At 60.6% G+C, this 22578-nt stretch overlaps 2 protein-coding genes and 1 long non-coding RNA gene across 5 annotated transcripts in view; 2 read left to right on the forward strand and 1 right to left on the reverse strand.

Annotated features, from left to right (window-relative positions):
* The window catches only part of MPND (MPN domain containing), a 30859-nt gene extending 30646 nt beyond the window's left edge, over positions 1-213 (forward strand). For all 3 annotated transcript variants that reach the window (XM_034945477.3, XM_034945478.3, XM_034945479.3), the window contains one exon: positions 51-213. In XM_034945477.3, the coding sequence (XP_034801368.3) occupies positions 51-137 (87 nt within the window). In that variant the 3' untranslated portion in view covers positions 138-213. The remainder of the gene's footprint in view (positions 1-50) is intronic.
* A 291-nt stretch (positions 214-504) lies between these two features.
* Positions 505-22578, reverse strand: part of SH3GL1 (SH3 domain containing GRB2 like 1, endophilin A2) — a 39890-nt gene continuing 17816 nt past the window's right edge. The window contains exons 2-10 of the mRNA XM_034945481.4: positions 7037-7105; positions 6612-6684; positions 5594-5737; positions 4211-4344; positions 3843-4001; positions 3497-3600; positions 2737-2861; positions 2455-2511; positions 505-1928 (exon numbers count right to left, since the gene is read on the reverse strand). Coding sequence (XP_034801372.3) covers positions 1732-1928; positions 2455-2511; positions 2737-2861; positions 3497-3600; positions 3843-4001; positions 4211-4344; positions 5594-5737; positions 6612-6684; positions 7037-7105 — 1062 coding nt within the window. The 3' untranslated portion in view covers positions 505-1731. The remainder of the gene's footprint in view (positions 1929-2454; positions 2512-2736; positions 2862-3496; positions 3601-3842; positions 4002-4210; positions 4345-5593; positions 5738-6611; positions 6685-7036; positions 7106-22578) is intronic.
* On the forward strand, positions 3533-4849 carry LOC134729589 (uncharacterized). Its single transcript, XR_010110806.1, has 3 exons — positions 3533-3668; positions 3771-4134; positions 4241-4849. It is a non-coding gene; the product is annotated as an uncharacterized LOC134729589 (long non-coding RNA).

Below are 22578 nucleotides of genomic sequence, written 5' to 3' on the forward strand. Positions count from 1 at the left end.
GGCTGCTAGGACCCCCGGGCACAGCCTGAGGCCCAGCCCCCTCGTTTCAGATCTCCTTGGCCAGCAGGACGCCCAAGGACCAGAGCCTGTGTCACGTCCTGGAACAGGTGTGCGGCGTCCTCAAGCAGGGGAGCTGAGCCTTCCAGGGCAGGGTGGGCTCCAGTTGTCTTGAGGGTCCGGATGGGCTCAGGTAATAAAGAAACGGAAGCAGCAGCCAGCCACGCTGGTCTCCCCAAGGCTGGGGTGAGGGTGGCTGGGTGCCCAGGCTGGTACCATCACCCCAGCTTCCTCACTTCCAGGGCAGGGCATTAACTTCCAGGGTACCCCTCAGCCCCTGCACCTGGGAACTGGCACAAAAGCCTCAGGGCCAGTCCCACCCACCTTGGGCTCGGGAGCACCTGGGGTGCTGGAGGGACCTCCTGGGGTGTGTGTGGCTTTGGAGCCAGCCCCTCAGGAAGGCGGTGGGTGGCAGGCCCACCCCTGCACCAAGACGAGGCAAGGGGCTGTAGAAAGAGACATTTAATACTTCTGTTTACAAAATTCAGGCGTACATTTCAGTTTGCCCTGGACCGTGCCCAAAGCTGTGTGCTCATCTCTGCGCCCCTCATGTACTTCTGACGAGGGGGGTGCAGGGCAGAGCAGAGCCTGGGGTCCGGAGGCTTCACTGGACCACAGGGGGAGGGGAATGTGAATGTGGCCTGGCCCAGAGAACCCCCCCCATTTCATCAATTTTGGATTGGGCGATAGAGGAAGCAGATGTCGGGGCTGCCTGCCTTGGTCTAGAGGAGATGGCTGGGGCCACGTCCCACAGGGTGGAGTGGCAGCGGCTCAGCAAGGGGAGCCTGGCCACCAGGGGCTAGGACATGTGCTCACTGGAACCTTTGTGCTTGGCCCTCGGCAGCGCGGCTGTGGTCCCGGTGTGAGGTGTGCTGGGGGGGGGAGGTGTGGGTGGCTGGTGGTGGCAGCTTGTGCCAGAGTGACACAGGCCTCCCTGGGTTGGGATGGGGGCAGTTAAAAAGCTGAAAAGGTACTTGGCTTTCTGAGGGCGGGGCTTGGGAGGCAGGGCCCTGCAGGAGACCATGTTCTCTGTCCTCAGGCAGATCCCAGCTGGCCTCTGTCCCCGGGCTGCAAGCTGACAGCAGGCCCGGGAGGCGGTGAGGCCCTCTGCCCTGGCCTTGGGGAGAAGGAGTGCGTGTGTGAGGCGGGGGTGCATTGGCCCTGGAATAGGGCCAGGGCCTATCACCAGCACCAGGCTGGGAGGGATTTAAAACCAGGGTCCTATCTCTGAGCCACCCCACGGGGACGCTCGATCCCATCCTGTTAAGGCTGCGGGACTCGAGGGTAGGCAGTGGGCCGGGCCCCCGTCGGGTCAGGACGGAGGTGGGGGCTGCCCCAGAGGAACATTAGTGTTTCTAAGAGCACCTTAGTGTTGCCCCGCCTCGGCCAGCTGGGCGAGAAGTTGGGGAGCGGGGGAGGAGGCTGGCGCCATGGAGTGGGGAAGGGAGCCGTCACCGTTGGGAGTCAGCGCTAGTGTAAACAGGCATCCCCACCCACCCAGATAAGCCCCCCCACCCAAGTGTGGGGCCCTGCTCAGGGAGTACCTCAAGGGCCGGGGCCCAGGTGGCGCCAGCAGGCTCAGACACCGCCCTGGCAGCAGGGGCTCCGTGGAATGCAGGAGACCCAGCAGGGGGTGCCGGCCAGTGTGGACGGAGGGGCGGGGGCACAGGTGAGTCACTGCGGCAGGGGCACAAGCACCTCCACGTAGCTGAGCGGGAAGAAGCCCGACTGGCCGTCCAGCATGCCCTCGTACCAGTTCTCATCGATCTGGTTGGTCAGCGTGATGACGTCACCCTCACGGAAGCCCAGCTCCCCGTCGTTCTCGGGCTCGAAGTCGTACAGCGCCTTGCAGCTCGGCTGGTCCAGGGGCGCTGGGGGCGGGAGCAGGCTGTGGGGCTGGGGCTGCTACGCCTCACCCCGCCCAGTCTGGGGTCTCAGACCTGCTGTGACCTGGAGCGTGTGGGTGGGCATGGGCCTCCCCTCTGCCCTGCCTGGGCCACCCCCTGCCCCTGCCACTTCTGGGGTCCGGCCTCTACTGCCACCCAGGAGGGAGGATGGGAGAAGCTTGGTAAGTGGTCACCAAAGCTACTCCTGGGAGGTGCTGGGGACACCCAGTGCTGCTGCGGTGACAAGGAATGACCAGATGCCCTCAAGCCCTTGTAGCCACCACATAGCCTAGAGCTGGGCTAATGCCCTTGGCAATCCCTCATTCACACTGTGAGGCTGAGACCCAGAGAGGTGGCATCTTGCAGGCTGTGGGGCCTGTGCCCCCTACTGCTGCACGAGCCTGGCTCCTCCCTGCTTGAGATGGGCAGAGAACAGGGCAGGAGGAGAAACACCCTCCCCGAATGGCCGAGAAGGCAGCACTGAGGTCGAGGTGGGCCTGGGAACACTCACGCATGCTCCGGCTAGGGGTCCGGATGGGCTTGTCGGAAGATCGGAAAGACGATGAAGCTAAACACAAGCAAAACGAGGAAGCTGCGGGCTCAAAAGGTCGGGCAGGGCCCCTTCTGCAGAAGGCTGGGGCCAGCCCTTCCCGTCTGCCTTGGCGGTCCAGATGGAGCAGGGCTGAGAGCTGTACCCAGGAGTCTGGCGCTCAGAGACCCAGGACAGGGCCAGCCCTTGGCCACTCCCACCCGCTGGCATTTGCCTCCGCAAGAGAGCTCCATGCCCCATTACCTGCGATCTTGGGGGCTGTGGTGCAGGGGAAGCCCCCGTTGGACTGCTCAGGCTCTCCAAGGTCAAAGGGCTCCCGGGGCTTGGGCTTATACTCCCGCTTAGGGCGTGAGGAAGCTTCCCGCATCCTGTGAAGGGAGAGGCGTGAGTGGACCGAGCCCGTGTCACAGCTGAGGCAGCCCCACTCTTGTATTTATGCTGCTGCCTAATGACCTGGCCTGGGACTGCAGGAAGAGGCTGTCAGTGGGGTCGTGACACATGGACCCTGGGACACAGGTAGACTGGGATGTCTACCCAGAGGGCCTCCAGCCTGGACCCCCACCTTGGAGGCATCCCAGAGATTGCCAAGCAGCTGGGGCCTGCCACAGCATCTACCTACAATACCCCCAGTCGCATCCCCTGCCTCCTCCCCCCATTCCCCACCACGGCTGGCGCCCCACATACGCCAAGGCCCCTGAAGCAGGTCTGGCCTCTGCATTCAGGGAGGGGAGCCTGGGTGTTCCTGTGGCAGCAGCAACGTGCAGCCAGGGAGGGAGTCCCCGGGGCCTGCATCGGGGCAGGGCTTGGTGTTGACTCAGAGTTCTCAGAGCCCCAGCTCCTCTGACCTCGCGGCCCCCCAGGCCTTTCCACTCAGTCCCCAGGAAGAATCCAGGATGCTGCTCTGCCATGTGCTCGCCCCACAGCGAGGTGTGCTGCCCACTTGCGCCGGCAGAGGGCGCATGGCAGCCCAGACTCTCTGGAGGGACCAAGGCCCTGGGCTCACCTGCGCTTGAGCTTCTCCGCCAGCTCGTCCAGGATCTGCACGGCCTGCCGGTGGTAGTCCAGCTGTGCGTCCACCAGGGCCGAGAGCTGACTCACCTGCTCGATCTGTGGGGACAGTAGGGCTCAGGGGCTCCTGCCAGTGCCACTGTCCTGTGCCTTCCCTGACTCCCGAGGTGAAGCCACAGGAGGCAAGGGGGCTGAGAGGGGGGGACTGGGGCCCGTACCCTCCACCTCCCCTGCTGCAGCGGCCAGGTCGGTGCCGATCTGTCCTCCAGCTCCCTTGAGGCACCACCCTGGCCTCCCAAGGGCATGGGGCTTCTCAGGATGTGACACCCCGAGCTACTCACGTCGGTCTCCAGGAGGTTGTGCATGCTGGTTTCTGCCACCTCCTTGGACTCCTCGAACTTCTCCAGCGCCTGGCGTAGCTCCTCATCGGGGATCTTGCCCTGCCGCTTCTTCTTGTAGTCAAAGTCCAGGCGGCGGCCCTCCAGTTTCTTCAGGTGGTGCTGGAGACGTGGGGCACATGGGTCACACCAGTAGCGGCCAGAGGGCCGCCCCACGCATGGCTTTGACCCACTGTCCCTGCACCACCGGGGATCCTGCCTGCCTGAGACCCAGAGGGCAGTGCCGAGGCTGGAGGTGAGGGTGGCAGGAATGGGGCTGCCCCATCCGGCAGGGGGAAGGGACAGGCCCCAGGCTGGCGCAGGAGCAGCACCTGGATCTCCTTCAGGTCTTTCTCGCACAGGTTCTGGAGGGGGTCAATGAAGTTCTGCTTGACCTCGATGTCCAGGGAGTCCTTCACCTCTGCCAGGCGCTTCATGGACTCGCCGGCATCCAGCAATGCGTCACCTGTGGAGAAGTGGTGGGGGAAGCCATCATACCGGGCCTGGGACCACTAGACTGAGACACTCCTCAGCCTTTGTTTTTGAAACAGCGTTTCACAGGCTGGAACGCAGTGGCGCTGTACCAGCTCACTGCAGGCCTCAAACTGGGCTCAAGCCATGCTGGCACCTCAGCCTCCCAAGTAGCCGGGACCACAGGCGTTCACCCCCACACCTGGATCCTTTCCAACTTCTTTGAGATGAAGTCTCACTGTTGCCCAGGCTGGAGTGCAGTGGCATGATCTCAGCTCACTGCAACCTCTGCCTCCCAGGTTCAAGCAATTCTCCTGTCTCAGCCTCCTGAGTAGGGGGGATTACAGGGGCCCGCCACCACATCCAGCTAATTTTTGTATTTTTAATAGAGACGGGGTTTCACCATATAGACCAGACCGGTCTCGAACTCCTGACCTCGTGATCCGCCCGCCACGGCCTCCCAAAGTGTTGGGATTACAGGCGTGAGCCACCGCACCCGGTTTTTGTTTTGTTTTGTTTTTTCATAGTCTCGGCTCACTGCAACCTCCACCTCCTGGGTTCAAGTGATTCTCCTGCCTCAGCCTCCTGAGTAGCTGGGGTTACAGGCATGCACTACCACACCCGGCTAATTGTGTGTGTGTGTGTGTGTGTGTGTGTGTGTGTGTGTATATATATATATATATTTTTTTTTTAGTAGAAGCGGGGTGGGGTTTCTCCATATTGGTCTTGCTGGTCTCGAATTCCCGATCTCAGGTGATCCACCTGCCTTGGCCTCCCAAAGTGTTGGGATTACAGGCGTGAGCCACCACACTCGGTCCCATCCCAACTTCTAACAGCCCCCCAACACTCTAAGCCCAGGGCCCGGAAATTGGAACTCAGGGCAAAACAAAGGATCCTAAAATCCGAATCGATGCTGGACGTTAAACCAGACCCTCCAATGCTCCTAAAAGGGCCTAGGTTTGCCCTTAACAGGTGGAAGGACAGATGCTGGGGGGTCCAGGCCCTGGGGAAGCAGCTGGCTTGAGTTGGGGAAGGTCTGGAGCTACAGGAAGGGGCCCCATCAGCTGCTGGCCAGTGCTGGATGGGTTGGTCTGTGCAGTCTCCTGCGCCTCTGCAGCTGGAAAGCTGTGGGGGCCACTGTACGTCCCCGGCACTCAGCACACGCAGGGCCTGGACCTGCCCTGCCTGTGTTGAGGTGTGGCCTCCAGGGACGGTGGGCGTGGCTTCCAGAGAGCACCACTCACCAAAGTTGGACTCGCCGCCCAGCTCCTTCCCGTGGCGGATCATGCACTCGCCCAGGAGCCCCTCCGACTGCGGGTAGCCGGGGTTCTTCACCTGGCCCCGGATCTTGGACACCGTGTTGAGCATGGTCAGCTTAGCCCGCGAGGCTGGGATAGGATGGCCAGGTGGGTGTGGGCTGTGAGGCCTGCACTCCTCTGCCCTGGCAGACTGCAGCCCCCACATCCCCTCCCCACCCTTGCTTCCTGTGCCTGTGGACAGTCTAGGCCACACAAAGCACAGTGGAATCCCCAGAGGGTCCCTTCCCTGCTCCTGCTAGCCTCAAAGGAGCTGGCAGCGGGCGGAGAGGTGACCAAGCTCCTCAGGGGGCAACACCTCCTCCTTCCAAGGGCTGCTCCTCTTGGAACGTGGCTATGACCCCTCATCTGGGGGGTGCCAGGGAGGAGGCGCAGCAGTGATGTGCAGCGGGGGTGGTTGAGGCCAAGGCTCCCGGGGTGGGTGATGAGCTGTGTCCCTTCCGCTGCCCGCTTGGGTCTGCTCCTGGCAGGGCCTGAGTGGACACTGCTGGGTGTGCGTCTGCCCCCTGTCCGTGGCCTCCTATGGAGCCAGCATTTGGGTTTTCCTTGGGGAAAAGTCCGTCTCTCAGCCAGGGAGACCCAGTCCCAAGCCCAGGAGGTGAAGTCCAGGCCAGGGGCACTGGGGAGGGGCGGCCAATACAAATGGATCCCACAAGTAAGCTGGGGGAGAGGCTCCCTGCCAGGACTGCTGGCTGGAAGAGGGGTTGAAGGCTGGGACGGCCCTGAGGAACCAGTCGGCATGAGAGTGAAGCCAACAGAGGGGCTGAGCTGCTGGTTGAGGTGGAAAGGCAGCATGCAGCACCAAGGATGGCCTCTGCACTCCGGGATCCAGCTGTGCCTGAAGCCCACAACCCATGAGCCTGGCGGTTCTGTCATCCCCTGCGTTCCCTCTGACACAGAGGCCAGAGGGCCTGCGGCAGGCCCTGGCAGTGGCTGGAGCACCCACCTGGGTTGGGCTGCAGGTACTCGATGGTCCTGGCCAGCACTTCTGTCACCGCCTTGCTGGTGACATCCACCTTCTGTGGAGAGAAGCAGCATATAAGACTCCACAGCCAGTGGGGGCCCAAGGCACACAAGGCCCCCGCTGCTGCACCGCCTCCTGCCCTAAGAGCCCATACCAGGACCCCCCAACCCCCTCTCCATGTCTTCAGCTCAGCCATGTCCCCACAGCTGCCTGCCCACGGCAGGGGAGAGAGCTGGTGCCCGTCAAGTCCAGCTGACGAGGCCCCCACACCACCCCATCTCTCCACACCTGCCGGGCCCCATCACTCCAGACCCAGGCCCATCAAGGTTGGCCGCCTCCACTATGCCCGGCAGAGGTCAGGCCCCAGCAGTGCCACCACCACACAGAGCACACAGTTTCTTCCTCACCTTCTCCATCTCTTTGAAGTCATCATCCAGCTTGGTCCCCTCGGCCCCTCCGACCTTCTCACTGACCAGCTAGAGGACAGAAGAGGGGAAACGCTGTGAGCCCAGGGGTAGGAGGAAGAAGAGGACAGGAGGCCCTGAGCCGCCTTCCAGCCACATCGCATCCACAGCTGGAGGCAGGAGGCCAAGTGATCAGGAAACACACCTCAGGCACTGCCATGGGCACCCCAGGGCCACACGCTGCCTGCGGAGCAGGGTGGGCCTGCAGGGGGAGGGGGAGGGTGGGGGTGGCCTGCCCACCTGTGTGTGTCCCGACTGCCACTCACATACCCACTGGGGACCCCGCCACAGTAGGCCCCATCTGGGCCACGGTGGAGTCCAGAGCCTCAGCCTGAGAACACATGGCTCAGAAGACCCTGCTTCCAGAAGCGCCTACACAAACATCCCCACAGATAGCAATGTGGGGATCTGCCCCCATCCTTGAGTATGTGGGGTCTACTTAAAAAAAAAAAATCCTGCCAGCTTGGCTGGGAGAGGCAGCAGGAGCTGACAGTTACGAGAAGAGGTGCAGGCAGCCGGGCAGGGAGGCCGCCACTCTCCTGTGCTCTGGTGCCCGTGTCTGCAGGATGGGACAGCCCAGCCCTTGCCCCATGTGGACACTGAGTTTCACAAGGCAGTCAACACAGGCCTGGCACACCTTGGTCCTCACGGCTCTCAGCTACGGTGAAAGCGATGACAATGACAGGCACTTACAGCGTCTTTCCTCGTGTGGTGGGAAGGCAGAAGCAAGCACTGAATTCCCAAACCACTCCCCCCGACAGCGCCTGGGATGCGAAAAACAGCCCTGAAATGTCCCATGGAACATGGCGGGAGCCCCTGAACCCCAGCACCGCTGTCTGAGCACAGGCGTTGCTTTCCTCACCCCACGTATCCCATGTGTGCCTGGCGCCAAGGGATGCCGCACAGAGTGAGGATGGACAGTGTGAGGCCCTTCCCAGCACACAGCGCTTCATGAAGAGCCGAGTGGCTGCCAGGCCCTGCCACAAATGGAGGCTCCCAGAGGGAGGCCGCCTGAGGTCACAAGCTTGGCCCTGCCCTCTGGGGGCCAAGTGTCACAGGGTGTGCCATCTCTGAAGTCATCGGCAAATTTAACATCCCGGGTCTGATCACTTGTGTGAAGACATGCACACACGGCCTGGGCAGGAGAGCGAGGTGTTGTGTGCCGTGGGCCATGGCCTGTGCCCCTGGTGCTCCCCAGGTCTGATTGGTGCTTGCCTGCCCCGAGCTGTCACAAGACGTGGCCAAGGGATGCCATGAGGGTCCGTGTAGTGCCACATTGCGTTGGCTGTGTGGGGCTGGGGGGTGTCCAGCAGGGCAGTCAGGAGTTCAGGACCCAGCCTGGGAGGAAGTGACCCAAGAGCAGGAAGTGTGGGGGCGGGAGAAGCTTGAGCCTGGGGCTCTGCCCACGCCAGGCACCTGGTGTACCCTCTAGCCCATGCCTGGAGGTCACAGCCCAAGGCACCATGAGTGCAAATGCCCCCAACCCCAAGTTCTGCAAAAGGTAGCCTGCCCGGAGTACACGGCTGGTCTTGTGTCCTGGCAACCTGCCCAAAAAGACACCAGCCCCTTTGCCAAGGAATTCCTGGCCCTCCTCCAAGGCTTGGCTCTGGAAGCCCCCACACCACGGGACTGTCCTCACCCACGCACTGGGACCCTTTCTGTCCACCTGCCTTCATGTGCGGGGTGTGCCGGGCATTCAGTGAGCACAGGCCCCATGCCTCTGACCCCTGTCCCTTTCCTGCCTGTGGGTTGGTGGCTCTCAACTCAGCCACACAGCACCTTGGAAGCTTCTTAAAAATCCCCTCGTTGGCCGGGCGCGGTGACTCACGCCTGTAATCCCAGCACTTTGGGAGGCTGAGGCAGGCGGATCACGAGGTCAGGAGATCGAGACCATCCTGGCTAACACAGTGAAACCCCGTCTCTACTAAAAATACAAAAAAATTAGCCGGGCGTGATGGCGGGTGCCTGTAGTCCCAGCTACTCGGGAGGCTGAGGCAGGAGAATGGCGTGAACCCAGGAGGTGGAGCTTGCAGTGAGCAGAGATCCAGCCACTGCACTCCAGCCTAGGCGACAGAGCAAGACTCCATCTCAAAAGAAAGAAGAAAGAAAAAAAAAAAATCCCCTCGTCACACCCACCGAGGGAGGGCTGACTCTGGCACAGGTGAGAGGCAGGAAATGTCCCTTGCGGGGCAGGAGAGTGGGGCTGCCCTCCATTTCTGCTGAAGGCATTAGGAGGAAGGAGCCCCCCTCCCTAGGTGTTTTTGGGGCGTTCCACTCTATTTCCTGGGACAGTTTCACTTCTTTTGATTGTGGCGAGAGAGGGCGTGCTCAGAGCCAGCGGCTGCCGGAGAGGGAAATGAGTGGCTGATGCGAGACTGGACTCTTCTGGGAAGCCGGGAGGAGAACTGAAGCCAGCGGGCTGCGAAACCACACCTTCTGGGCGGAGGCCACCCCAGCCCCACGACCTGCCCAGGCAGGACCCAGTGTGCAGGCTGGCAGGAGTGGCTCCATCAGGACCCTTCCCCAGCCCCCTGCCTCACGTAGGGCAGGAGGAGAGGCCCTACCGGCGAGGACCACATCCTGCCTCTGAGAGGAGGGCCTGGGGACCCGCCATGGCACCAAAGACCCACCTGGTGGCCTCTGGCTCTGGCCCTGGCCCCACCTGCCCATCTCACCTGGGAATCCAGGACCCTGCCTTCCTGAGCCCCAGGACGACTTCCTGAACCTCCACAACCGCCTGACTCCTCGCACCCCTGACACCCGGGAGGCTGTGCCCTAACTACCCGGGTCCCTCTGCTCAGCTCCAGCCAAGTCCCTTGTCGTGACTGATGGTCCCCCACGGGCCAGGCACTGGGCAGGGGACACAACCCTGTAAGGCCCCTTCTCTCCAAGGCTTATGGGCTAGAAACCAGCACAGATGGACACAGGGATGAGCAGCCACAAGGGAAACACGGGAAAAGCAAGGCAGCCGGGCCACGTGCAGCGCCGGCCGCAAGCGCGGAAACCAAGCATGGGCTCCTGCCCGCCGGGGCCCTACTCACTGCAGTCTCCACACCAGCACTGCTGAGCACGGAGGGGACCGAGAGTCTGCGGCAGAGCTGGGCGCCACGGGGAGGCTCACCAGAGAGCGCCTCTGGGCTCGCTGTCAGGAGCGAGTGTTCCTAACCCTGGTGCCATCTGCCAGGCAAGAGCTGCCTGTTGTGGGGCAGCCAGCCCCAATGCCCCTGCATCAGAGACCCTGCCGGTGGGGAGGGAGGACTGAGGCCATGGTCCCAGCAGTCCATTCCTGCCGAGGGAGACTCTGCAGGCTGGCTGTAGCCCTGACTAGTGCAGCGGACTCAGCAGTGGTAATGACAGCTCCGCACTCGAGTCCATCCCATACCCACAAGGTTCGCCTCCTGTTCCCACCCCGCATGGCAGGAAACGGAGGAAAATAATGGGGCCACTCAGTAGCCAGGGACCCAACAGGGCTCAGGGGTGAGACCACCCTCCGCTGACTGAACCTGCATCAGGGTGGCAGGGTGGGTGGGGGCCCCCTCCCCACTCTCCCACAGGGCCCCACCTGGACAGGGTCAGAGTACCAGCTGCAAACCCCGAGTGACCAACCGCAGGCCCCACAAGGGCTGCCATCCTGAGAGCAACACCAGCGCCTTCTCTCCCCATGCCTGGAACAAACAGGCCGAGCCCAAGAGGGAACAGTCTCCAAGACTCTGCCCCTGCTTCAGATGCCGGCTGGCCTCCCACAGAGGCTGTGACATGTCCCCGCCTGGAGCAGGGAGAAGTGAGGTTTGGCCAACCCTGCCAGGCGAGGACCAGGGCTGAGAAGTCACTATGGGAGAGGCCCCGGCTCAGTCAGGCCTGGCAGTGGCCTCTGGGAAGGATCCCACTGTTGCCTGCCGGACACTTCCCCAGGGTTTGGCAAGACTGGCTTGTGGTCTTTCAGATCTTTGCCCAGAGATGCCCAGCGGAGACCTGCCCACTCCATGCTCACGCATCCCACCTGCACCCGCCACCTGCATGCCGCATGCATTTTCTGCCTGACCCTGTACTCTGTCACCTGTGAGCCAGGCACCTGGGAAATGAGCAAGCTGGACACGAAGATGGGGTTTTGCCCCAGAGCATGGGACTCTTGTCCCCCTGGGAGAAGGGGGCTATTCCTTTGAAGCCTGGCATTCATTAGAGTTTAGACCTTTGGCTCTCTTTGGAGGGGAGCAAGGGATGTGACACACAGAACAGAGAATACAAGGTGGAAAAATACAGAAATGAACTGTGAAGACACTGTGGACTGAGAGTCAGGACAGGGCTGCCGTAGGCAGGAGAATCCCAGGTTTTACCCAGAGGGGTGTGGGCAGCTGCCCTGTGCCCGGCAGGCACAGCTGTGGTGGCCACTTGGCAGGAGCAGGAGGAAAATTCCGAATCCTGCCGAGTGGAGCTGGCTGCTGCCGATGGGCGGCCTTGGGATTTAAACATCTCAGCGGGGAAACCTGATCCACACAGCACGGAACACAAATGCCCGTCTCGGGCTTGGTGCCCCAGCAGACAATCTGCTCTGATGAATTCACAGGGTTTTGTTTTTTTTTCTCTTTTAAAGAAGAAAGCCAGTGTGGGGGAGGGGAAGGGAGGGCTGCTGTGGCCCAGCCTGCAGGGATGCGCCACATTTGCCCGCAGAGGGGTCGGCCCCAGGGTCCTCAGGTCTCACTGGCAGTCATGCTGTGGTGCTTGGTGATTTCCAGGTTCACAGCAGAGTTCACGGGTCCTCCCTCGGCTGGGGAGCGGGTCTCTGGCTGGTGTCTGCCTGCCCGTCGGCATCGGTGGTGCTGTGGTGCTGCACGCTGTGCTACAGAGCCATCTCCGCGTCCCTCCCTGCAGTCCTCCTCAGCGGAATCTGTGAGCGCACAGACCACAGGGGCCTCGCCCAGTGCCAGGCACAGAGTGGAGAAATGGCAGGTGGGCATAGCTGGTCAACCGCAGCGAATACCTGTGACAAGGCCTCATCTTTTTTTTTTCTTTTTAAAGAGGCAGGGGTCTCACTATGTTGCCCAGGCTGGTCTCGAACTTGGCCTCAAGCAATCCTACCTCAGCCTTCCAAGTGCTAAAACTACAGGCATGACACAGTGTGCCTGGCCAAGGCCATATATTTACAGGACTAGGGGACAACAGCCCCAGGACAAAGCATGGGTTGGGGAGCTGGGGACCATAGGAGGGGGTCCAGGCCCAGCCACCTGCAGGACCAGGGACAGGGCAGGCAGGACACACGGAACAAGGGCCACTATTCACAGTCCCATGTGCCAGCCCCCATGCTAGGCACTCTGTGCCCGGCCCCCAACGTCACAGAGGAGGAAGCTGAAGGGGACGTGGAGGAGGTGAGTGCTCAGCCCCTCCTCACAGTGGGCGCAGTTCTAACACTGCAGCTGTGTTCAAGGCCTGGTCAGCCATGGAAAGGGGCGAAGCCAGGGTAAGGCCTGCAGAAGCAGCAGAGTCCTGATCGGACCTCTGTGCAAAACAGCTGGAATGCAGGGTCGGGGTGGAGGCCCCAGGGAGGGACACAAGGATCCCTGCGGTGTAGAAAAAGCCCTGACATGGGAAGAGGGCAGGGGCAAAGGATGTAGGGATGTATCATATCCGTGTGTCTCTGAACCCTTTTCCATCTGCAATGCCCTTCCCTGCTGGCCCAACACCTGGGAGCCACTGCCCAACACACATGGCCACCTCGAGTCCATCACAGCTTCTTTCCCATGAGTCAAAAAGTCGAAGACACGCACAGCCTGGAGGCGGCCTGCTGCCCGGCGACACAGGAAGCCACTGGCCTTCGTGTCCCCTTTTCCATGTGTGCTCCCAGGCTCCTGGCTTGCTGATGTGTCTGTCTGTCCTTGCTGGAAACCTTCAGTGGCCCCAGTGGCATGGGGACTCTCCAGACCTGAAGCCCTTGTGTGCTGACTATGAAAGCTCATCTATCTACAGGGGCGGCGCTGGCTGCAGGCAGCTCTGAGCTTTCCTGTGACAGTAAGTGCCTGGCATGGGTGGGGTTGTGGCCCCTGGGCTCCTGGTCTGGGAGCCTGCAGGGCATCCCCAGGTGAAAAGCAGGAGTAGTCATTCCTGCACATGCACAGGGATGAGGCCAGGAGGGGGAGGGAGAGGAGCAGTGGGAGGGGGGCCACAGGAGCACCACAGGTGCCAAGTGACCCTCACGGGTGCCAGGTGATCCTCATGGCCCGGCGGCGAGGAATCAGACGGCAGAAACCCATTCCCCAGCCCAAGGGAAGATGGAGGGAGCCTCTGCCTTGGGGCTGACTGGGTCATCACCCACTGTGTGTGATGCACGGAAGGAAGGGTCCCGACAGTCGGGGCTCCCCTCAGCATCTGGGAGTTCTGAGAGCCCTGGATTTGCCACTGTCCTTCGAGCCTCCAGCCTCTCAGTAGAGATCTCCCCTCCTGTCCATCAAGGCTGAATGGTTTTTAAAAAGCAGCCTTTGGGAATGGAGGCACTGAAAACAATGAATCAAGACAAAAGTTTCTGAAATTATTTTCTCACGGAAACCCCAAACCAGACGCTGCCACCATGGCCAGATTGGGCACCCGGGGACAGCCACAGACCCACCTCTGTGGCGGGTCAGGGGCTCCTCTGGGAACCAAGCTCTGGCAGCAAAAGGACAGTGGCTCTGGAAGCCCCAGGCGTCCTCTCAGCCAAAGGGGCAGTCCCTTGGGCCTGGGCTGGCAACCGAGATACCGGCTCTGGACTGGAACCAGAATGGGCTCTGCCTCAGACCAGGCCACAGAGGGCCCCCTGAGAGCCCGGCTTCCCCACGGCCCCCAGGCTGTGGGGACAGGCCTGCCGCAGACTTCCTGGCCAGAGGTGTGGCTGGGTGCCATGGTAGGGAAAGACAGCCAGACATTGGGGGCCATGGTGCGGCCCGGCCACCGCAGTCTAAATCGCCTTGGGGGTGCGTTTCTGCCAACTGTGGTGCTGGCCATTCATGCCGTCTCTCAGGCTGTCTTGGGCCCTGCCCTGCCTGACTCCTGGCTCTTGGAGCTGGAGAAAGGACTCTCAGATTGGCAGAGAGCGATAAATGCTTTGCTGTGTGCGCGGCAGCGAGCCGATGTCATTTGAAGTCACAGCCACTGCTCTCTTGCCTGGTACGTGAAAATGAGGGGGAGAAAAAAACTTAGGCAAGAGAAATCCTCCAGATGGGCCCTGGAGGCCCCATCCAAGAGTCTGAGGCCAACACATCAGGGGAACTGGAAGCAGAGAGGGAATCAGCCACTGGAAAGAAGTCACGCAGACGAAGTGGTGACGGCCACGATAGGAAATTGCTCAGCGGTGGCCACAAGAGCGGCAGCCAGGGGCCAGGGGCCAGCTCTGTGACCATCCCCGAGAGAGAAAGGGGACAGTCAGGCCTGGTCTATGATGGTCTGGTGGCCGGAGGCTCCGTGAGGGCAGCCCCGGGCCGGAAGGACCTCTCCTGTGCTGACAGCAAAGTCACCAGCGGGAGTCCAGCCCACACTGCCTTTCTGATGAGGCCTCCAGCTCTGGCTGCTGACTTTAAACCCTAAGGAACGCTGTGCAGGGCCTGCATCCCGGAAGGCCTCCACCAGCCCGAACCTGGCCCGTCCGCCCTAGATGGGGCAATCGGCGTTTCTCCCGGGACAGCCTCCTCCCTGGCCTCCTGGCCCTCGTCTGCATCGAGAGGCTTGGCCTCTGGTCCGCATGCTGCCCTTCCCGTGCTGTGGCCTTGCAGCCCGGCCTCTCCCCTGCTGTCCCCCTTGGCTCTGGCCTGGCCCCTGGGCCCCTGAGTCACCCCTGAGGTGACTCAGCAGTCCTTGGAAACGCATGCCGAGGACGCACCCTGCCTGGCCCAGCTCCACATGGGTGTGGGGGAGGCTGCGGGCTGCGCCTGGTGGCCGTATGGGGCCTAGGCTGGCCAGCGCTGCCCAATGGTGGGGGCTCCCTCACGGCCCGTCTGGCAGAAGCCATGGGCCACACGCTGTCCCAGCACATGGTGGCAGGGCGGTGACCTGGGCTCGGCTCTAATGACCGGCAGCCCTGGGGCTCCCATCACCACTACCAGTCTGCCCAGGAGGCAGCAGAGCACTGAGCCCGACCTGCTCCCCTCGGGCACCTACGAGACCCACCTGCCCCTCCATGCGTGGGGGAGAAGGGGTGCCCTCTGCTGTGGAAAGCTGGGACCTACTGTCTGCGGTGCGAGGCTGACCCCACAGAGCTCCAGGACAACCCCGAGAGGAGTGGACAGAGCCAGCCGGGCCCTCCAGCCCCCACCTGGCCCAGCTGCCGCCTCTGGGCAGATGTCTCCACTTGATAAACAGGACAGCTAAGGGCCTAGGAGAGACACGCCTGGCCCAAGGCCAGACAGCAGGAGTGGCTAGGAAGGTCAAGGGATCCCCACTGCAGGCCCCACCAACCCTGGCTCTGCCTGGAATGCAGTCAGGGCAGGTGGAAGGGGAGGGGCAACGCCCCAGGGCTGGGCGAGGAATCTGGGAGCAGGTGGGAAGCTCATGCTACCTTCCCAGGAGACGGGAGGACAGGCCTGCCAACCAGGGGGCTCAGCTATGTGGGACACACGCTCCCACCCTTGCCCTTGCACAGGGTTTCATCCAAACATGGAGATGCCAGTGAGTGCCTGGGGCTCCTCTCCCAGGAACAAACCACACCCAGAGCTCCAGCCCGAGCGAACACATCTACATGAAAATCAGCCTCGTGCATCATGCATTGTAATTTCTCATCTTGGGGACCAGGCAGGAGGACTGTGTGACATACAACTGGTAAAATCAGTTTCCGATGAAAACTTATAAAAGGAAAAAGCCAACCCACAAACAAATGAGGCGATAAATCCCCTGAGGCTCCGCCTGGCAGGGAAACACCAGCTCTGCAGCACTGAGCACAGTGGCAGCATGGAGGATCTGCGTCCAGGGGGCAGAGTGTGATGACATCACCCACGTGCACAGGAACGATAAGGCTTTCTTAAAAAACGATCTTTTCTCAACAGCTCCTCAAAAGGAGCTGAGGCAATGCATAGCCCTGCAGGAAGAGACTGGAAATGGTCTTGGAGAGAGAACTGCGGGGCATGGTGACAGCGGTGAGAGGCTGCAGGTGCACAGATCTCAACGAGGGGCCGTGAGTTCCCTCACTCCCTGAGAGCTGAGGCGACTTGCCCGAAAGCCCAGAGCCCTTCCTGAGACATAGAAACCATCTTCACCATCTCTAAGATCCCTTCCATTTCTGAAGGACTTCCATTTCTTCGTGACTGTGGGCCACCATGGGCATGAGTCACCTGTCACCAGAGCCTGGTGTCCCTGTGCAGGTGTGCCAGGTGGGCAGAGGAGACAGGTGAAGGCACATTCCTCAGCGCCCACTCACAGCTCTGCCTACCGTGCATTCTGTAGAGAACCTCAGCGCCCTCCTCCCTGCCGGCAGCCAGGCAGGGATTTAGGTGGTTTCTGTTTGGCCTCCAGTGCTTGCCTCTCCCGTGTCCTATCCGCCCAAACCTCAGACCTCAGAGAAGCCTCCTCCCACAGGAAGCTCTCCTGATTGATTCCCATCACTGGTCTCCTCACCTTCTCCCAACACACCACTGATGCCTCCTCTCTCGTGCGCCTGCCCCTTCACACTTCATCTTACACCCCCATCTGCCTGGGCGGCCCCCCCATCCCCCCTCAGAGCTTTTGCTCTCGCTGTTCCTTCTCCCTCACTGAGCCTCCCTGGATCTTCCCATGCTGGGTCTTAGCCACCAGGGCTCTGTCCATCCAAATGTCCCCATGGCTGCAAGGCTGCCCCACCCTCCTGCCATCCTCATGGGGCCTCACATTCCTCTTGCTTGCTTCTTTCGGGTCCCCTGCTGTCCCGTCTCAGACACAGGAAGCACTCTCCAATGCTTAGCGCCCTAGAATGAAGGACCCCGGGCAACCTCTTGGGGGTCCTCGCCACATCCCACCCCTTGACAGCAGCTAAGCTCCGGGGGCAGCAACTCCCTGCAGTGACCCGGAAGGCAGCCAGATGATACTCCTCCCATCACCTTCCCTTTTGTGGCTCGTGGACGGTTCACCTGGGCTGACACTGATGGAGACCGCCAGGCCCATTCCCAGCCTGGAGCTGGCTCCCTCCCCAGAGAGCTGCAAGGTTGGGAAAACTTGCAAAGAACAAAACGTGAGCTAGGCAGGCCTAGCCTGACTCACATCCTGGGGACCCAGCTACCACATTTGGGCAGTTTCTTATCCAGGAGGATGCCCGGGAACAGTGACAGGTCTGAGGCCTGGGCGGATAGGACACGGGAGAGGCAAGCACTGGAGGCCAAACAGAAACCGCCTAAATCCCTGCCTGGCTGCCAGCAGGGAGGAGGGCGCTGAGGTTCTCTACAGAATGCGTGGTGGGCAGAGCTGTGAGCAGGCGCTGAGGAATGTGCCTTCACCTGTCTCCTCTGCCCATCTGGCACACTTACACAGGGACACCAGGCTCTGGTGACAGGTGACTCATGCCCATGGTGGCCCACAGTCACGAAGACTGGTTTTCTGAGGTGTGGCTACCAAAAGCACCCAGGCCAGAAGTCATCCCGGCTGGCACGGGGTGGGGCAGGGCAGGGGGTGGTGACAGGCGGTCAGCAGCTCTGCACAGCCAGCCGCGCCTGTGCACTGGGGCCCTCTGCGAGCATTAGGTGCCAGCAGCTGTCACCTTGCAGTGGCCACTCCTGCCCCCTCGCCAGGTCACGTGCACTGGCTCTGGCGCATGGGTGCCCCTGGCCGCTCAGAGGCACCGCCTGCTCCTTACACAGTGATGTCGGTGGTGGAAACCCGGGCTGGGAATCTCAGAATTGCTGACCACGGCCTCAGCACAGAGGAAGCAGGCAAATGGCCCGAGTCCCCCCACCATCTCCTCTGCAGCGAGAAGACTGCAGCCTCTCCTCTCTGAAGACTCGCGTTTGGGTCCCGGGCCTGGGAGATTCTGGCGGGTGCAGCCTGCTTCCCAGGGCCCCTTCTGCCCCGCTGTGGCTCATCGTCCTTGGAGGGACACCACTCGGGACAGGCTCTCGTCGCCAACCCACCCCAAGTTCTCTGTCCTCAAACACAAGCTTCCTGCCAGCGGGGCCGGGCACAGGGACAGGGGTGGCAGAGGCAGCACAGGGCCTGGCACCCAGGTGGCGTCAGTCACTGAGTATATGGTGAGATAATAAATACTATTTGTTGAGATAACAAATAAATAAGAAGCAGCCCTGCCCTCGGGAGCTCAGGTATGCCAGTAACACGTCAGAGCAAAGGTGTGCCGTAACGCCACGAGGCAAGCAGGCTGACGTGGGATTAGGGTACCTGGATGGGCGACACCGGGACTGGATGTGGTTCCAGCTCTGCCATTCGGGGCTGTGACTCTGAGCAGGAACGCAAACCCCTCTGAGCCTCGGTTTTCTCAACTGTCTCAGGCGTGGATGTGCTTTAGAAACTACACACCACCAGGCCAGGTGCGGTGGCTCACACCTGTAATCCCAGCACTTTGGGAAACCGAGACGGGCAGATCACCTGAGGTCAGGAGTTTGAGACCAGCCTGACCAACAGGGAGAAACCCCATCTCTACTAAAAATACAAAAATTAGCTGGGCATGGTGGTGCATGCCTGTAATCCCAGCTACTGGGGAGGCTGAGGCAGCAGAATCACTTGAACCCGGGAGGCGGAGGTTGTGGTGAGCTGAGATCGCGCCATTGTACTCCAGCCTGGGCAACAAGAGCGAAACTCTCTCAAAAAATAAAAATAAAAAAAAAAAGAAACCATACACCACCCTACGATCCTAGGCTACTGTGCACTGAGCAACTGAGTCCCGAGGAATGATGGGTGTGGGGCCGGCCAGGGGTTTCACCTCCGCCCCACGACACTGCCTCTGAGCCCAGTTTTTCTGGAGCAAGAGGCTTCATGCAGGCCCTTAAGAAGAAGAAGAAAAGGAACACGCCTTACCTGAGTCACACCCATCTCCAAGGGACCCTGGTGAGGCACTCACAGGACCACACACACCAGGAAAAACTGTCTACAGCTGGCTGATCGTGCACGAAATCTCATGTTGCGCCCAGAGCGCCTCCAGATCAGCCACAGAGTCAAGTCCCGGTTCCAAAATGCTCACAGCACGGGACATATTTGTCAATGGCCGTGACACAAATTCTGAGGTTCTACTGGCGGACGAGGGCGGGAGGAAAGAAGCAAAGGACTGCCGGGCTTGGTGGCTCATGCCTGTAATCCCAGCACTTTAGGAGGTCAAGGAAGCAGATCACCTGAGATTGGGAGTTCAAGACCAGCCTGGCCAACATGGTGAAACCCCAGGCATGGTGGCTCATGCCTGTAATCCCAGCTACTTGGGAGGCTGAGGCAGGAGAATTTCTTGAACCCAGCAGGTGGGGGTTGCTGTGAGCCAAGATCACACCACTGCACTCCTGCCTGGGTGACAGCGCAAGATGCTGTCTCAAAAAAAAAAAAAGAAAAAAAAAAAAGAAAGCAGCAAAGGACCAAGAGAGAAATGACTCAACTTAAAAAGAAGGTTGGTAGAAAATTCCCCACATCCCTGACACACACCTGCTGCTGTGTCACACCCCAGGCAGCTGCCACAGCCACTGCGCCCTCTCTCCTGTTTCCCAATCAACCTGCATTCCTGTCTTCCTACCAGCTGGGAACTTGGCACAGCTGCCCATCCTGAACGCAACTCCTTCCCTGGGGATGTCCCGCCCTCCCTGCACCTCTGCACACCCATGCTCTTCCTGCCTTCGAGAACGTGCCTCTGTGCATGGGCGAGCCTGTGGCCATGACTGTGACCCCTCACTGCCAGGATGGCTGCTGCTGCGACGTCAACACAAAGCACGCCGCTCTGCCTTGTGCTTACTTGTTATTTTGGGGGGGAAAGCAGCCCTGCCCCCCAAGGCTTGCTTCTCTGTTGTCATCGCCCCAAAGGACAAGGGACTGGTGCTGCCCCTTCCTGAGCTACGAGCAGTAAGAATATTCAAATCTCTCCCACCCTGCCATCATGGTCTGGTAGCCAGGCTCCTCCCAGGGTGGCTTCCACTTCCCTGGAAGGACTGGCCCCACGGATGCTGCCTGGGCTCAGGTTGGAGGGGAAGGACACGGCAGGGCAGACCCATGCTGCTGGGGCCCCAGTGCTGGGGGCCTCCCTCCAACACCTGCCTAAGGGACGCCCAGGGCAGGGCTCTCTCCCTGCACCGGAAACTCTCCCTCCTTTCCTTGCTTCTTCCTACATCCAAATTCTGCCCATTCTTCAAAGCCACGGTCTGGAGCCATCACTGAGGTCCAAGTCAGGCTGAATGAGTATTTACCTATGCCAGGTACAGTGGAAAAGGAAAGACACGTAACCCAGGCTCGCACACACACAAGAACCTAAGGCCCTATGACAGACAGGATGCCAGCGGGGAGGGGCCGCTTCCTCCTTGCGGGGAGGGAGCCAGGGTGAGGCAGGAAGGAGGTGGCCGTGGCCGTGGGCTTTTAAGGATGGGTGGGATCTGGGAGCACGCAGGAGAGAGGGCATGACATGAGCCTGCAGCAGTGAGGCTGGCTTGGAAACATGCCCAGGACAAGGTTTGGAAGTGTCCGTTTGGAAGATGTGGGAGGGCGTCACGGGTGGGTATCTGGCTCCAGCTCTTGGACTGGAAAAAACGTGCGTCAAACTCATGAATTGTCAACTGTCTTCAGGACAGTCGGCGGTTTTGAACATGATCTGCTCTGGTGTTTCTGGGGTGTGTGGTCCCCTCAGGCTTAGACGGGCAATAGCATGTTCTGTGTAAACCCGAACGAGGGGATGGTTTTCAAAATCCAAGTTAAGTAACGGGGACTGAATTTTCTATCAGTCCACTAGCTTTTAAGTCACCAAGGTGGGATTCCAGAGGCCAGGGAACAACTTCTGCGAAGTTGAAGATTAGTTCCACAGAGTGTCACAGCCAAGGAAGGCTGGATGGAACCCCAGCTCTTAGCAGGGCACCTCAAGCCAACATGGCAAAGTGAACCGGTCCTATTTCCTTGTTGATTTCAGGGATGAGAGCTGACAGAGGAAAAAACAACTCTGTTTCCCCACCGGCATCCTCTCCCTCTCTCTCTGTCCCCCCAGCCTCTCTGTCCCCCTGCCTCTCTCTGTCCCCTCTGTCCCCTTTGCCTCTCTCTGTCCCCTCTGTCCCCTTTGCCTCTCTCTGTCCCCCTGCCTCTCTCTATCCCCCTGCCTCTCTGTTCCCCTGCCTCTGTCTCCCGACTCTCTCTGTCCCCCTGCCTCTCTCTCCCATCTCTCTCTGTCCCCTCTGCCTCTGTCTCCCATCTCTCTCTGTCCCCTCTGCCTCTGTCCCCCTACCTCTGTCTCCCGTCTCTCTGTCCCCTCTGCCTCTGTCCCCCTGCCTCTGTCTCCCATCTCTCTCTGTCCCCTCTGCCTGTCTCCCATCTCTCTGTCCCCTCTGCCTCTCTCTGTCCCCCTACCTCTGTCTCCCCTCTCTCTGTCCCCTCTGCCTCTCTCTGTTCTCCTGCCTCTGTCTCCCCCGCCTCTCTGTCCCCCTGCTTCTCTGTCTCCCGTCTCTGTCCCCCTGCCTCTGTCTCCCCCGCCTCTCTGTCCCCCTGCTTCTCTGTCTCCCGTCTCTGTCCCCCTGCCTCTCTCTGTTCCCCCTGCCTCTCTGTCTCCCGTCTCTGTCCCCCTGCCTCTCTCTGTTCCCCCTGCCTCTGTCTCCCCTGCCTGTCTACCCTGCCTCCGTCTCCCCTGCCTCTCTCTGTCTCCCCTGTCCCTCTCTGCCCCCTCTGCCTCTCTTCATTTCCCCTGCCTCTCTGTCACCCCCCACACGCCTTTTTTTTTTTTTTTTTGAGACAGAGTCTCGCTCTGTTGCCTAGCTGGAGTGCAGTGGCGCGATCTTGGCTCACTGCAAGCTCCACCTCCCGGGTTCACAACATTCTCCTGCCTCAGCCTCCCGAGTAGCTGGGACTACAGGCACCTGCCGCCACGCCCGGCTAATTTTTTGTATTTTTTAGTAGAGACGGGGTTTCACCATGTTAGCCAGGATGGTCTCGATCACCACAACAAATCGCCACAAACCTAGTGACTTACAGCCACACACGACGTCTTCAACGACATATTAAAGCAACACAAAGTCTTCACTAGGTCAGACCCTGACAGGGATCACCCCGGGCTAAGATTGAGATACTATGAGCTGCACTCTATTCTGGGGGTTCTGGGGCTTTCCTGCCTTTTCCAGAATCCAGAGGCCACCCGCATCCATTGGCTCACGGCCCCCTTCTCCTTCCATTGTCAGAGCTAGCAGGCGCTGGCCCCTCAACAGCTATCTCTTGTTCTCTCTTCCGTTGTCTCAGCTCCCTCTGACCACAGCAGGGGAAGGTGCTCCGCTTTCTGAGGGCCTTCTGATGGGACTGGGCCCTTGTGGATAAGCCAGGATAATCTCCCACCCCCAGGTCTGTACCCTTCGTCCCATCTGCAAAGTCCCATTTTCCATGTAAGGGAACAGTCA

Source organism: Pan paniscus, chromosome 20 (assembly GCF_029289425.2).
Source record: "Pan paniscus chromosome 20, NHGRI_mPanPan1-v2.0_pri, whole genome shotgun sequence".
Classification (NCBI taxonomy): domain Eukaryota; kingdom Metazoa; phylum Chordata; class Mammalia; order Primates; family Hominidae; genus Pan; species Pan paniscus.